This window comes from Onychostoma macrolepis, chromosome 01 (genome assembly GCF_012432095.1).
Source record: "Onychostoma macrolepis isolate SWU-2019 chromosome 01, ASM1243209v1, whole genome shotgun sequence".
NCBI lineage: Eukaryota > Metazoa > Chordata > Actinopteri > Cypriniformes > Cyprinidae > Onychostoma > Onychostoma macrolepis.
This window is the reverse complement of record NC_081155.1, coordinates 14,931,039-14,943,649: the sequence shown is the minus strand read 5'-3', so window position 1 is coordinate 14,943,649 and position 12,611 is coordinate 14,931,039. Positions and strand designations below refer to the sequence as shown.

At 41.7% G+C, this 12,611-nt stretch overlaps 1 protein-coding gene across 4 annotated transcripts in view; it reads right to left on the bottom strand.

The window, feature by feature from the left end:
* Positions 1–12,611, bottom strand: part of LOC131544364 (VPS10 domain-containing receptor SorCS1) — a 218,216-nt gene that overhangs the window by 46,279 nt on the left and 159,326 nt on the right. For all 4 annotated transcript variants that reach the window (XR_009272115.1, XR_009272117.1, XM_058782521.1 and 1 more), the window contains exon 11: positions 532–634. Coding sequence is in view for 2 of the 4 variants with exons in the window: in XM_058782521.1 (XP_058638504.1) it covers positions 532–634 (103 nt within the window). In the remaining 2 variants the exon portion in view is untranslated. The remainder of the gene's footprint in view (positions 1–531; positions 635–12,611) is intronic.

Below are 12,611 nucleotides of genomic sequence, written 5' to 3'. Positions count from 1 at the left end.
TATTTTTATTTTATTTTATTATTTAGATTTATAACAAGATTTTTGTCTGAATGTATGTATTTATTTATTTACGAAAGCTTTTTAATAAATGCTGTTTAGTAGAACAACAACACAACTGTTTTCACAATAATAACAATACTAAAAATATTTACTAAAAATCAAATCAGCATATTAAAATGATTTCAAAAGAATCATGTGACACTGAAGACTGCGTATTGGCTGCTAAACATTTAACTTTGCATTTAAATTTATCACCAGAATAAATTAAATTTTAAAATGTATTAATATTCTTTTAAATTAATATTTCACAGTATATATATATATTTTTTTTTCTTTTTCTTTTTTTTTTTTACTGTGTTTTTGATCAAATGCACCAGCATAAGAGGCTTTTTTTTTGCTTACTACCCCTACAATTTTAACAGTACAGTAACAGTAGAGCATATTTTCACTTTCTGTACGAATACAAATAAGATCATTGAATTGTATGTGCAAAATATTGTTATCAGCATCAGTCCTTTTACCCAAACTCACCTGACGCCACTATGATTCCAGGGGCCGACTCTCTGCTGGCTATGTTTCCAGATGTGTACGGGTTTGCAGACACGTGCAGGTGGAGATGCAGAGAACAGTATGGCTAGAAGCAACACAAACAATCATCTCGATCAAGTAGGGTCACAACATTGGTTCGACCCCCAGTGTGTGGCCTCCACTAAACTGTCATTGTGCTTGGGCTCGAATAAAATCCCATTTAAAAAATCCCATAACAGCAAAGGCTTGTGATTTTCCCTCCCAACATTAATTTTGATTGGAATAACCTTTAGTGACACAATTCTCATTATAAGTCTGGAAATGCCAATGGTAAGCACATGTTGTAAGGGTTGTTTAGGGGTTTATTAAAACTTTGACATTTTCTAACAAATAGCTCTGTAATGGATGGTGAAGGCAAGGCCAACTGTGGGACCATTAATTAGTTGAGTTTATCAAAGGGTAATTATTTTTGTTTGCATTTTGGTGGGGGGTTTGCGGAGGCCATTCACTGGGGATATATAATATCTCCACGGAATGAAATATACGTCTTGTCCTTTGAAATGACAAGCAGCACTGATTACGTAAACCTCATCCAAACACGCATGTCTCCAGGAATGCACATTCTGTTGGCATATTATTGACTTTACTTTTATTATTATAATTGAGCTATTGTGCAATTTTTTTTTTTTTTAAATATCAAGCATGATCATATGCTGTTTCTTCAAACAACATGTTTGACTTAGTTTTTTCTAAAATAGACGCTCTCAAAACAGAGTTTACACACCTTTACTAGTTTCATTTCATGTCCAACAATGAACATCAAAGGAATATTTCCAATGCATCTCAAACAGTGTTATTTTAGTTCTATTTAGTTATTTTAGTGTTATTTTAGTTCTAGTTATACATTATTGTTATAGTATTTATTCATATTTTGAATTAACGGTTAGTTTCAAGAATGCTCAAAATACATTATTTGGGTAACACTTTACAATAATTAACTAAGACTTTAATACACTTTGCTACATTAACTAATGGAACCTTACTGTAAAATGTTACAATTATTTGTTATTAAATCATATACATTCACTATTGCATATCGTCGCTGTCAGGCGGAAACCTCCTATGTCAAAATTTGGTCAATTTCATATTTTTTCACAAATCGATGCTATTGGGCAGTTCTCACGTGGGTCTGTTATTTTTACAAATTATTAACCAATCTAAAGTGTTGAAAATAGCTTGAGAGCAAATCTCTTAACTCCATTGGACACTTCAACTGTCTGAGAAGTCTCGTAACTCCACCTCTTCTTCACTCCGCGGTTTATTTATGGGAGAAAAAAAGGCTGTCATTTGGCGCCAAGTAAGCCTATCTTTGGATAACTCTGTCTGTTTTTTAGACAGTAACGAGTGAAAATAGTTAGGTTAGATACATTTGAGTAAACCTGTTTTGTTAAAAATCGATAGGTGTAATGCTTCGGTGCAGAAGGCAGCCCGTGAGCCACGAAGGTAAATTTGCTAGCAGATTAGGCTAATTTCCGCCTATTAGACAGCCTAGTCAGCTCATCGGTTTTTGTATTGCATCACTTATAGCTCTTAAACCTTTAAAATAGAGTTTAGGAAGATGTATGTAACCACAGTCGTTAGCTTTGGTTAACTATTGAAGCCTTTTCTCTTGTCAAAAGGCTCAACGCGACCGCAGACTTTGTTTGCATGCATATTAATTTCCACCTATTAGACAGCCTCAGTTTATCATTTTATTTTAGTATTACATCACTCATAGCTCTAATGTTTAAAATAGAGTTTAGGAAGATGTATGTAACCACAATCATTAGCTTTGATTAGCTCTTAAAGCCTTGTCTCTTGTCAAAAGGCTCAACGCGACCGCAGACTTTGATGAACACGGCTGGCAGCAGCGACGTCCGTGTCCGTACCATTTATCAATGACAGCGTAATCTCGTAGCTCCCTGCTCCCAAGTCATAAATCTTGTATCTCCGCTTAAACATGATTTTGGGGAAATGTTGTGTTAATGTTGGTACACAACAGTATATGATAGCAATATAAGGTATAATACCAACTTTAAAGATACAATGTTTAATAACTCAAAAAATATGCTTTTTTTTTTAATTTCCTGAAAAATAATGATTTTGGAGATGCGAGGATTCTGTCCTACAGCGACGATATACATGATGCGATTTCAAGTTTTCCTTTCTCTTTGGTGTGTTACAAGCTGTTTGTGCATTGATAAGATTCCTAAAGTTGCAAAGACTACAGTCTCAAAACCAAAGACATATTCTTTATAAAAGTTAACACTTGACCACGCCCACCTAAAACGGCTCATTCAAACACGCCCCCACATGTTTGTCACATGTCAAATATTAGAGTGTGTACAGCGGATTTTACAGAGGACTATTTCCTGAACCTGGGAATAGTCTGCCAGCTATGCTCAAAGACTGTTTCTATGAAGTGGGGCAATTCCAACTTTGCAACAGTCTGGCGTTTCTGACTCACAGTCTGTAAGTATGTTTTCATATTTAAAGAATTTGCCACTCACTATTCAAATGCGAGTTTTGAGCAGTGTAGAGTAATGCTTGTTGTTTGTCGTTTCTCCGATCACAAATGCAGACATGGTAATGTTTACATGACGCGATGCAACACAATGTGTAAAAAGACAGTAATAACTCATTATAATCAATAATTATGTCCCCACTAGATGCAACAAATGCCTCGTTTGTAATGGGTTTTATTGTTTTTGTGTCGTCGCGCCGGGACACAACATCACAATACGGTAAGGGGCCTAACATTTCCGTCTCACGCTTGAGGTATTCGGCCAATCACAACGCACTGGATAGCTGGCCAATCAGAGCACACCTCGCTTCTCAGAACGATGAGCTTTGTAAAAATCTTAGAGGAGCAACAATAATGTACAGTATGTGGAAAATAATGTGTTTTTTTTAACCTTAAACCGCATAAACACATTGCATTATACCAAATAAACAAAATAATGTTCTTTTTAGCGACGTCATATGACCCCTTTAAATGAAGTAACGAGCATGATAGATATCGGCCAGCACGGGACAAAAAGCAGTGAGTGCGTGGATTCCAACCTAAACACCTCTGATTGGCCATTGCGTTGTAGAAAATAACAAACATGTCTGTGATTGGCTACTTTGCTCACCTCTGCCAAAATGCATTGTAAAATCATTTGACACTTTCCAAAGCAGAAGGGCGATACACTGGATTGTTTGCCAAATCTATTTCGTCATGCTACTATTATTACGAAGAAAACAGATCCTAGACCAGGAGTTACGGGCAGCTTTTCCATCTAAAAGCAATCAGTTAGACTATTTTACACTATGAGTTGGACTATTATACATGCTAAACTAAAGTCTGGCCGTCCCCCTCGGTCCGGAGGGGGGGGCACAGGGATCTCCGTGGGTGGGCAAAGCACACACACACACACACACACACACACACACACATATATTATGTATTATATATATTGAATATATTTATATATAACATAAATTATATTGTGACAAAGCACCTGTTTGTCACTGCTGAGGGAGCGGCACTGGCCTGAACACACACTTCCACTCCATTTACTCTCCTTTCCCCCTCCCTCACCTGTTGTTTCTGCATTCGGCGAAGCGAGTGCATGCGCTGAACCGATCGCCTGTGGACATTTCTCCACATCACAGTTTCCACTAGTGATGGGCACGTTCGAAACACTGCTTCACAAAGCTTCGAAACATTTGCGAATCTTTTGTTTTGAATCAGTTCGACTTGAAGCATGGCTACAGACTTAATACAGTGCCCTCTGTTCAAGAATAAAGTTCAACATAGTCATATACTATTTAAATACTAATAAAGTGGGGGTACATATGCTTTTATCAGTGTTTTTGATAAACAGGATTCAGTATAACATTGCGACTACAGTAAAAAAGCTTTTACTGTTAAAAAAAAAAAACACAGATTTGTGATCATTATTGGAATTGAAAAGGTTACAATAAACCTGAAACACACGTGATCATTGTCATGCGTTGAATCTGGCCAATCGTGAAACAGCTGTGTCGTCATCAGAGCTCCTGCAGTCGCTCTGGAGAAACTACGGCGGCTCAGTCAGCCGGCTGCTCTCGAAAGGCTCTCGCAGCACTTTGATGCCACACGTGACAGTCATGTGGTGTCGGCGTCGTCTCAAGTCGGACAAAATTTCTAACCGGCATGCACTGCTTCAAGTCAGAATTTGATCGATCTGCGCAGCGCTGCGTTAAGTCGAACTCACCTAGTGATTCAGAGCGCGTATCAAACCGGCCTGGTCAGTTGATTTTAGCAAACGAAGCTTCGTTACATCACACTGTTTCTAAACGTTTCGAAAACTCAGATGGTTCACCATTAGGGGGTGTTGATCTCAAAGTGAACCCTTGAACCACTTCTGGTTGCACTGCTAATCATGTGACATGAAATTCCACAACATTTTATAATAAAAAATAAAGAATTCAGGGCCAGATTTTGTGGGTTAAACAAAAGATAAGTTCCCTTTAACACAGATGGCTATATAGTTGAAAAATGTGTAAAAACATTCAGTACTTTCAATGCTCAAATCACATCATACCTTCAAAATAAAAAAAAAATGAGCTTACAATATAATTAAATTCACCTCCTTCTCCTGACTGATAACACTACTCTTGCCTGCTGGTTTTTATAGACAGCTCTAATGAAAACACTTAATTACATAATTACATAAATCAGTTAATTCATTAAATAATTAATTTATTTTATTGTGTATTTTGATTATACTTAAATAAAACACATAACACAAGCACTAATATTTAATAGTATTTAAGTGTTTATTATTTATTAAAAAAATATGGTATTTCTAAAAAAAAAAAAAAAATTCCATTTGTTTTGTAAGTTTGGTCTTGACGCTTTTACAACATTTTCACCAGCAGGTGTCGCCAGCATGTGCTGTTTCAAGTGATTCGAAACATCGAATCTTTTTTCGAAGCAATTGGTTCAATTGATTCAATGCTTCAAAAAGCTTTGTTTCTCCCATCACTAGTTTCCACCGTCTCATACCCATTCGCCTCACACACACACATTATTCGCGTCTTGTCTTTTGTCCTTGTGTCTACGATCAAGTGTTTGTTTGTTTGTCAGGAAGTAGTCGGTCTTCTGACGGGTAAACGCTGCGTCGTCCAAACCGAGCAGACAGAGGTCGCCCGCTTTTGACGACACAGGGCGTCGCGCCGGCGCAGTCTGTTTGCGAAACCAGTGTGATGCCGAAGAAGAGGTGGAGTCTGGCCTATAAAACATGAGGCCAGACTCACACAGTCGTTTGTTAATCAAGTCGGCGAGAGTGTTACAGTAGTACCTCAAGCAAACCCTTACCTAACGCAAATTGTGGATACGGTGTGTGACTTTTCCTACTTTGTTTCTTTGCTACTTTGGTATAATTTTGTGCACACATGTATTCTTCACTGTGGACTATTTGGATTATTGGCACTGTAAATAAATTACACCCTGCACAAAAGTGCTGTGCAAGTGAGCCATCTTTTTTTCTTTTTTTTTTTTGTATTTTCACTGACTCACGTTCCCTTTTCCCCTCCCCCTGAAGCGAGTCGTGGCACTTGCTTCATCACATTTGGTGGCAGCGGTGGGATGGCTATTCGCAAAACTGCACCAAAAGGCAGAAAACCCAGACCGGGGTTGCGGTCACAGATGAAGGTGGCGACGATGGAGGATGTGGCTTGGAATTCAGCAGAGACTACAGAGGAAGAGGAAGTGGCGGCAGGGCTTCCTGATACCTCAAGAAACTCTAGATCACCACGGACTGAGCCAATCACTCCAGTCGCTACAGTTGGTGAGGGAATGGTTTCCCTGATGCGTCAGTTCCTGGACACACAACAGCAGAGAGAGGAGAGATATCTGCAAGAGCTCCGGGGTCCATCCTTTCAGTCGACTCGACCTGCCAAAACGTTGTCTGACAGCGAAAGCCCATGAATTGAGCTACCGACAACAGCTGCACAGAGGGTTTCTACACAACGCAGATCAGCACATGACTCCCCAAGTGTTCCTGTGCCAAGAGAGCTGATGCAGCGAACTGAACCAAAGATGCCAGTCTTCTAACAGGGTGAAGACATCGAAAACTATCTTCGGCGGTTCGAGCGTCTGGCCAGGACCTGGAAGTGGCCTGAGGAGGATTGAAGCTATCATCTGGTTCCACTACTGACTGGACAAGTGTTGGAGGCGTACCTGGCAATGGATGAGGAGCAGGCAGAGGTGTATGAGGATCTGAAGGAGGCGTTGCTGGAGAAATTTAACATCTCACCAGAAACCTACCATCAGCGTTTCTGATCACCTACTGTTCCAGCTGGAGAATCACCAACTGAGACTTACCATCGCCTTAAGAACTTGTATCAGCAATGGATTCGACCAAGAGAGCACTCCAAGGAGGAGACTGGCGAGGCCATAATTCTGGAGTAGCTACTAAGGGTGTCATCTGGGCACGAGAGCATGAGCCGACTTCGGGACTGGCCGTGGCTAAGCTGGCTCAGTAATACCTAAACACTCATTGTGGAGGTCCTCGCACTCAACCATCTAAAGGTACTGTTCGCACTCACTTTGGGGCTGAGAGGGGTCATGCTGAACTGTCAGACCATGCACAAAGTCCAAAGTCAACAGGGGGAAAATAACTCTTATGCTTTTACCGTCAGCAGCCGGGGCACAAAGCAGCAGTATGTCCCGCTCGTAAAGCTAAGCTGACAGGGTACTGTTATGTTCCAAGAGAGGGGGACTTGGAACTAGGCTCTGTGAGGGAGAGTCTCACTACATGTGATGTGACTGTAAATGGACATTCCCTTCAGGCATTGTTGGACACTGCTTGTTCTATGTCAATGTTGAAATCGTGTAGTGTGACTAATGTTGACTATCTGAACGCTGTCTCTGTTCAATGTGTGCATGGGGATGTGAAGCGGTACCCCAGAGCTGCGGTTTTGGTAGAAGTACACCAACCCCTGAGGCATCTCTAGAAGGCCTTGATGTTAGTGGTTGGCAGGTGCCAGGGAATATTGCTGAACTGCAAAGAAAGGATGTGACTTTGAAACCATTGTTTGGAAAAGCTGTGTCTGCTAATCCATCTAACCTCTATAATGAAAGATATGTGCTAATGAATGATGTGTTGTATGTGCAAGCCAATAATGTGACCTGTCTTGTTGTGCCAACTTGTTGTCGTCGACTTGTCTTACATCTAGCACACACAGTTCCTTGGGCTGGCCATCTGGGCCAACAAAAGATATACACACGCATTAGCTCACGCTTTCACTGGCCAACATTATACACTGATGTACTGACACATTGCAACACATGCGCCACATGTCAGAAAACCAGTGCTGTGCCCCAGCGGAGCAGAGCGCCCTTGCAACATCTCCCTGTGATTTCTGAACCTTTCAGGCGGATTGCTATGGACATTGTGGGGCCATTGGAGAAAAGCAGTGCAGGTCATCGGTACATATTAGTAATCAGTGACTATGCAACAAGGTATCCAGAAGTGTTCCCACTGCGTACTATCACTACGCCTAAGATCATCCATTCCCTCGTTGAACTCTTCTGTAGGGTAGGAATACCAGAGGAGATCTTGACGGACCAAGGCACTAACTTCACGTCGCGGCTCATGGGGCAGCTGAACCAACAATTGGGCATCACTGCCATCAGAACAAGCCCACACCACCCCCAGACAGATGGACTGATGGAAAGGTTCAAACAAACCCTCAAGAATATGCTGCAGAAATTCGTTGCAGAAACGGGACGAGACTGGGACAAGTGGCTACCTTTCGTTCTCTTTGCTTACAGAGAAGCTCCCCAAGCTTCGACTGGTTTCTCACCATTTGAGCTCCTCTACGGGTGGCAAGTGCAAGGTCTTCTGGAGCTGCAGAGAAAGAGCTGAGAGGAAGGTTCTGCAGCCAATACCGAGGAGAAAGGCATTGTGCAGATTGTGCTGGAAATGAGAGACCGTCTAGAGTAGTATCGGAAACAAGCAAGAGAAAACCTGCAGGCAAAATAACAAGCACAGAAGCAATGGTATGATCAGCACACAAGACTACGGCAGTTCCTATCGGGACAGAAAGTGCTACTCTTGCTACCCACCTCATCAAACAAACTCCTGGCAAAATGGCAAGGTCCGTATACTGTGGTCCGGAAGATGGGACCCGTAACTTACGAGATCTACCATCCAGACAAGGGGAAGTCCAAGCAAACTTACCACATCAACCTGCTAAAAGAGCGGAAGGAACCACCAGAGAGGAAACTTGAGTCAGCATTGATGGTACAGAAGGTGTGGAGGAGGAAGATGGTTCTGAGGTTGCAGAAAGGCATGCGTCTGTGGTGAGTCTGACTCACCTAGAGGACATCAAGCGCCAAGAGTTGCAACACCTACTAGACCAGTTCCCCGCTTTGTTTCGTCAGAGGTCTGGACGGACAGAGCTAATTCACCACACCATCCACCTTACTGACACTACACCATCTAGATAGAGACCTTAACGGGTACCTGAGCGACTAGTGGAACCTCTAAGGAAGGAAATTGAGATGATGAGAGAGCTGGAACAGATTGAGCCGTCAATGAGTGAGTGGTGCATTCCGGTAGTCATAGTCCCAAAGAAGGATGGATCCCTACGTGTCTGCATCAACTTTCGTAAGCTCAATGCCCAGTCCCAGTTCGACGCATACCCGATGCTGCGGGTAGATGATCTGTTGGAAAGGATAGGAAGAGCCAAATACATCACCACACTAGACCTCTGCAAGGGGTCCTGGCAGGTACCCTTAGTGCCAACGTCCAGACCCTACACCGCTTTCAAGAAGCCAATAGGGCTCTATCAATTTACTGTCCTTCCTTTTGGGCTGCATGGAGCTCCAGCAACATTTCAGAAACTGATGGACAGAGTCCTGAAGGATGTGAGGAGTGGTCTGCAGCATATCTGGACTATGTCGTTATCCACAGCAACTCCTGGCAAGAGCACCCTACAGCATCTAAGACAGACTCTGGAAAAGGTCACAAAAGCTGGATTAACATTAAATGTGGGAAAGTGTGAGTGGGCAAGGCAAGAAGCTAATTACCTGGGTTATCACCTGGGCAACTGACAGCTACGTCCTCAAGTCAATAAGGTGGAGGCCATCTATCAAAGTCCCAGACAGAGGACCAAGAAGGAAGTGAGGTTGTTCCTGGGACTGGTGGGCTGGTACAGACGGTTCGTCCCGAACTTTGCTTCAATAGCTGCATCCCTGACTAACCTGCTGAATAAAGGTGTGGCAAACCCTATCCCATGGAACGAAGACTATGAGGCAGCATTCAAGGCTCTGAAAGAGAAGATATGCTCCAGTCCAGTCCTTCAAAGTCCTGATTTTACCCAAAGTTTCCTGGTCCAAGTAGATGCCTCTGCTACAGGACTTGGGGCAGTCTTGGTCCAGGGAATCCAGGGGAACGAGAAGCCTGTTGTTTACCTCAGCCGCAAGCTGTTGCCAAGGGAGCCTTGTTATTTGGTGGTGGAGAAGGAGTGCCTCGCCATCAAGTGGGCCCTGGAAAGCTTATGGTATTACCTCCTCGGAAGAGAGTTCAGCCTGGAGACGGACCACAGAGCCTTGACTTGGTTACATTCGATGAAGGACCATAACACCAGAGTCATGAGATGGTAACTGTCACTGCAGCCCTTCAAATTTAAGGTCCGGCACAGACCTGGAAGGTTACGATTACCTGTCCAGTTTTCCGGCCGGTACTCGGGGAGGAAATGTGGCACTGGCCTGAACACACACTTCCACACATACGCTATACACTCCTTTCCCCCTCCCTCACCTGTTGTTTCTGCATTCGGTTCAGCGAGTGCACACGCTGAACCGATCGCCAATGGACATTTCTCCACATCACAGTTTCCACCGTCTCATACCCATTCGCCTCACACACACACATTATCCGCATCTTGTCTTTTGTCCTTGTGTCTACGTTCAAGTGTTTGTTCGTTTGTTTGTCAGGAAGTAGTCGGTCTTCTGGTGGGTAAACGCTGTGTCGACCAAACCGAGCAGACAGAGGTCACCCGCTTTTGACGGCACGGGGCGTCGCGCCGGCGAAACCATCTGTTAGCCCTTTTGCACAAATGATGTGCTGATGTACAGGTATGCTGAGCTTGCTGTTTGCTGTTTGGATATGATCTAAACTTTGACCTGATTGCCAAACAGACATAGTTCCATATTTAGATGATTTAGATGTCTGTACATGAAGTGACCTTGTGATATCCAATGGTGTAACTTCTTGTTTCGTATATATATACTCCCTGATGGCTTAATAAAAGCTGAGCTTTGGTTAAACAGGACATTTGTGTCTTGTCTTTAATCACTGACTCCCGGGTACCCGAAAGGTTTCTCTTCTTTGTGCATCCGGACAAACCTGACTTCAGATCTCGGTCTTGTTAAGAGTTTATTCTAACAATTGGGGGCTCGTCCGCGAAAGGGGGGAATCTCCCTACGAACTGGGAAAGGTCTTTCAGGTCCCTGAAAGACGTGAACATAAATGGGGTAAGTGTTTTTGCATATTTCTTGAGATAGAAATACAGCGCTTACCCCTGTAGGATCCTAGAGTTATTCCGTAAAGAGACGGGATAGTGTAATCACTTCGCTAGTGGAATTAACTTTCCATTGTTGTGCACTTCGGCTGGCAACAGTAGGTAAACTATTAGCGTGAAGAGTGATTGGATGAAACAGTACTGATCACACTGTATTTTTTGTTTTGATCATGGCAACGTATATACTTTCGCGAGAAGAAAGAAAAATTTTAACACTTATTGTTACATGCTGGCATATTGTGACTGAAAAAGACGGTGTTAGGGGCGATCAGGACGAAAGTTTTGTGAAAGCCCAACATAGAAAACACCCAAATAAAAGAAGGTGATTTAGTGGCGATTAGGACGAAAGTCTTGTGAAAGCCAGAATTATAATTCTATATAAAAATAATAAGAGTTCATTCTAACACCATCGTCTGTTTGTAACAGGGATTATGTGTTAATTATTTACGTGGTTATGTGTTTCAGTAATGATGAATATGTGTATATGAATTATTACCGGTAGAGAATTATTATATAATGATAAATTAATGAATGTTTGAAGTGTGGGGAATATAAAATGTGTAAACATACCTGAATACTTACCTGTTGGTGAGTGATGCCAAAGAAGGGGCAAAGTCTGGCCTATAAAAAGGGAGGCCAGACTCACACACAGTTGCTTGTTAACCAAGTCGGTGACAGTGTTACAGTAGTACCTTAAGCAAACGCTTACCTAACGTATATTGAGGATACAGTGTGTGATTGTAAATACAGTTTTATTCTTTATTTTCCTATTTGTTGTTTCTTTGCTACTTTGGCATAATTTTGTGCACACCTGAATATATTCTTCACTATGGACTCTCTGGATTATTGGCACAGTAAATAAATTACACCCTGCGCAAAAGTTTTTGTATTTTTGTATTTTCAAGGAATCACATTCCCTTCCCCCCCGAAGCTAGTCGCAGCACTTGCTTCATCACATATATGAATATAAATATAGACATGTAAATACATGTAAATATTTTCAAAATCTATACTGTATGTGTATTTATATATACATAATACATATACACAGCACAAACACATATATTATGTAAACAAAAACTTTGATTTTGTATGCAATTTATCGTGATTAATTGTTTGACAACACTAGTAATTTTGTAATGTGCTATTATGATTTTTCATATTTTTTTTTTTTTTTGTATGTATTTAACAATGTTTTATTTCAGTAATTTTACCTTAATTTTGTAAATTTAATTTCAATTAGTTTCCAAGCCAAAAAAGTGTCACAGATCGGTCAGGCTCCCATGCCAGCCAATCACAATGCACACCCTCACCTGAGTATTAATGGAACACACCTGTACACAATCAGCACCTCATCACCACGCACCATATAAGCTCACACCTCACCACAGCCAGACGTCCGGTCTCATTTATGCGAAGTGGACTCATTCCAAGCCTGTCCTACAAATTACCTGATACTAACCTGAATCTATACTTACCTC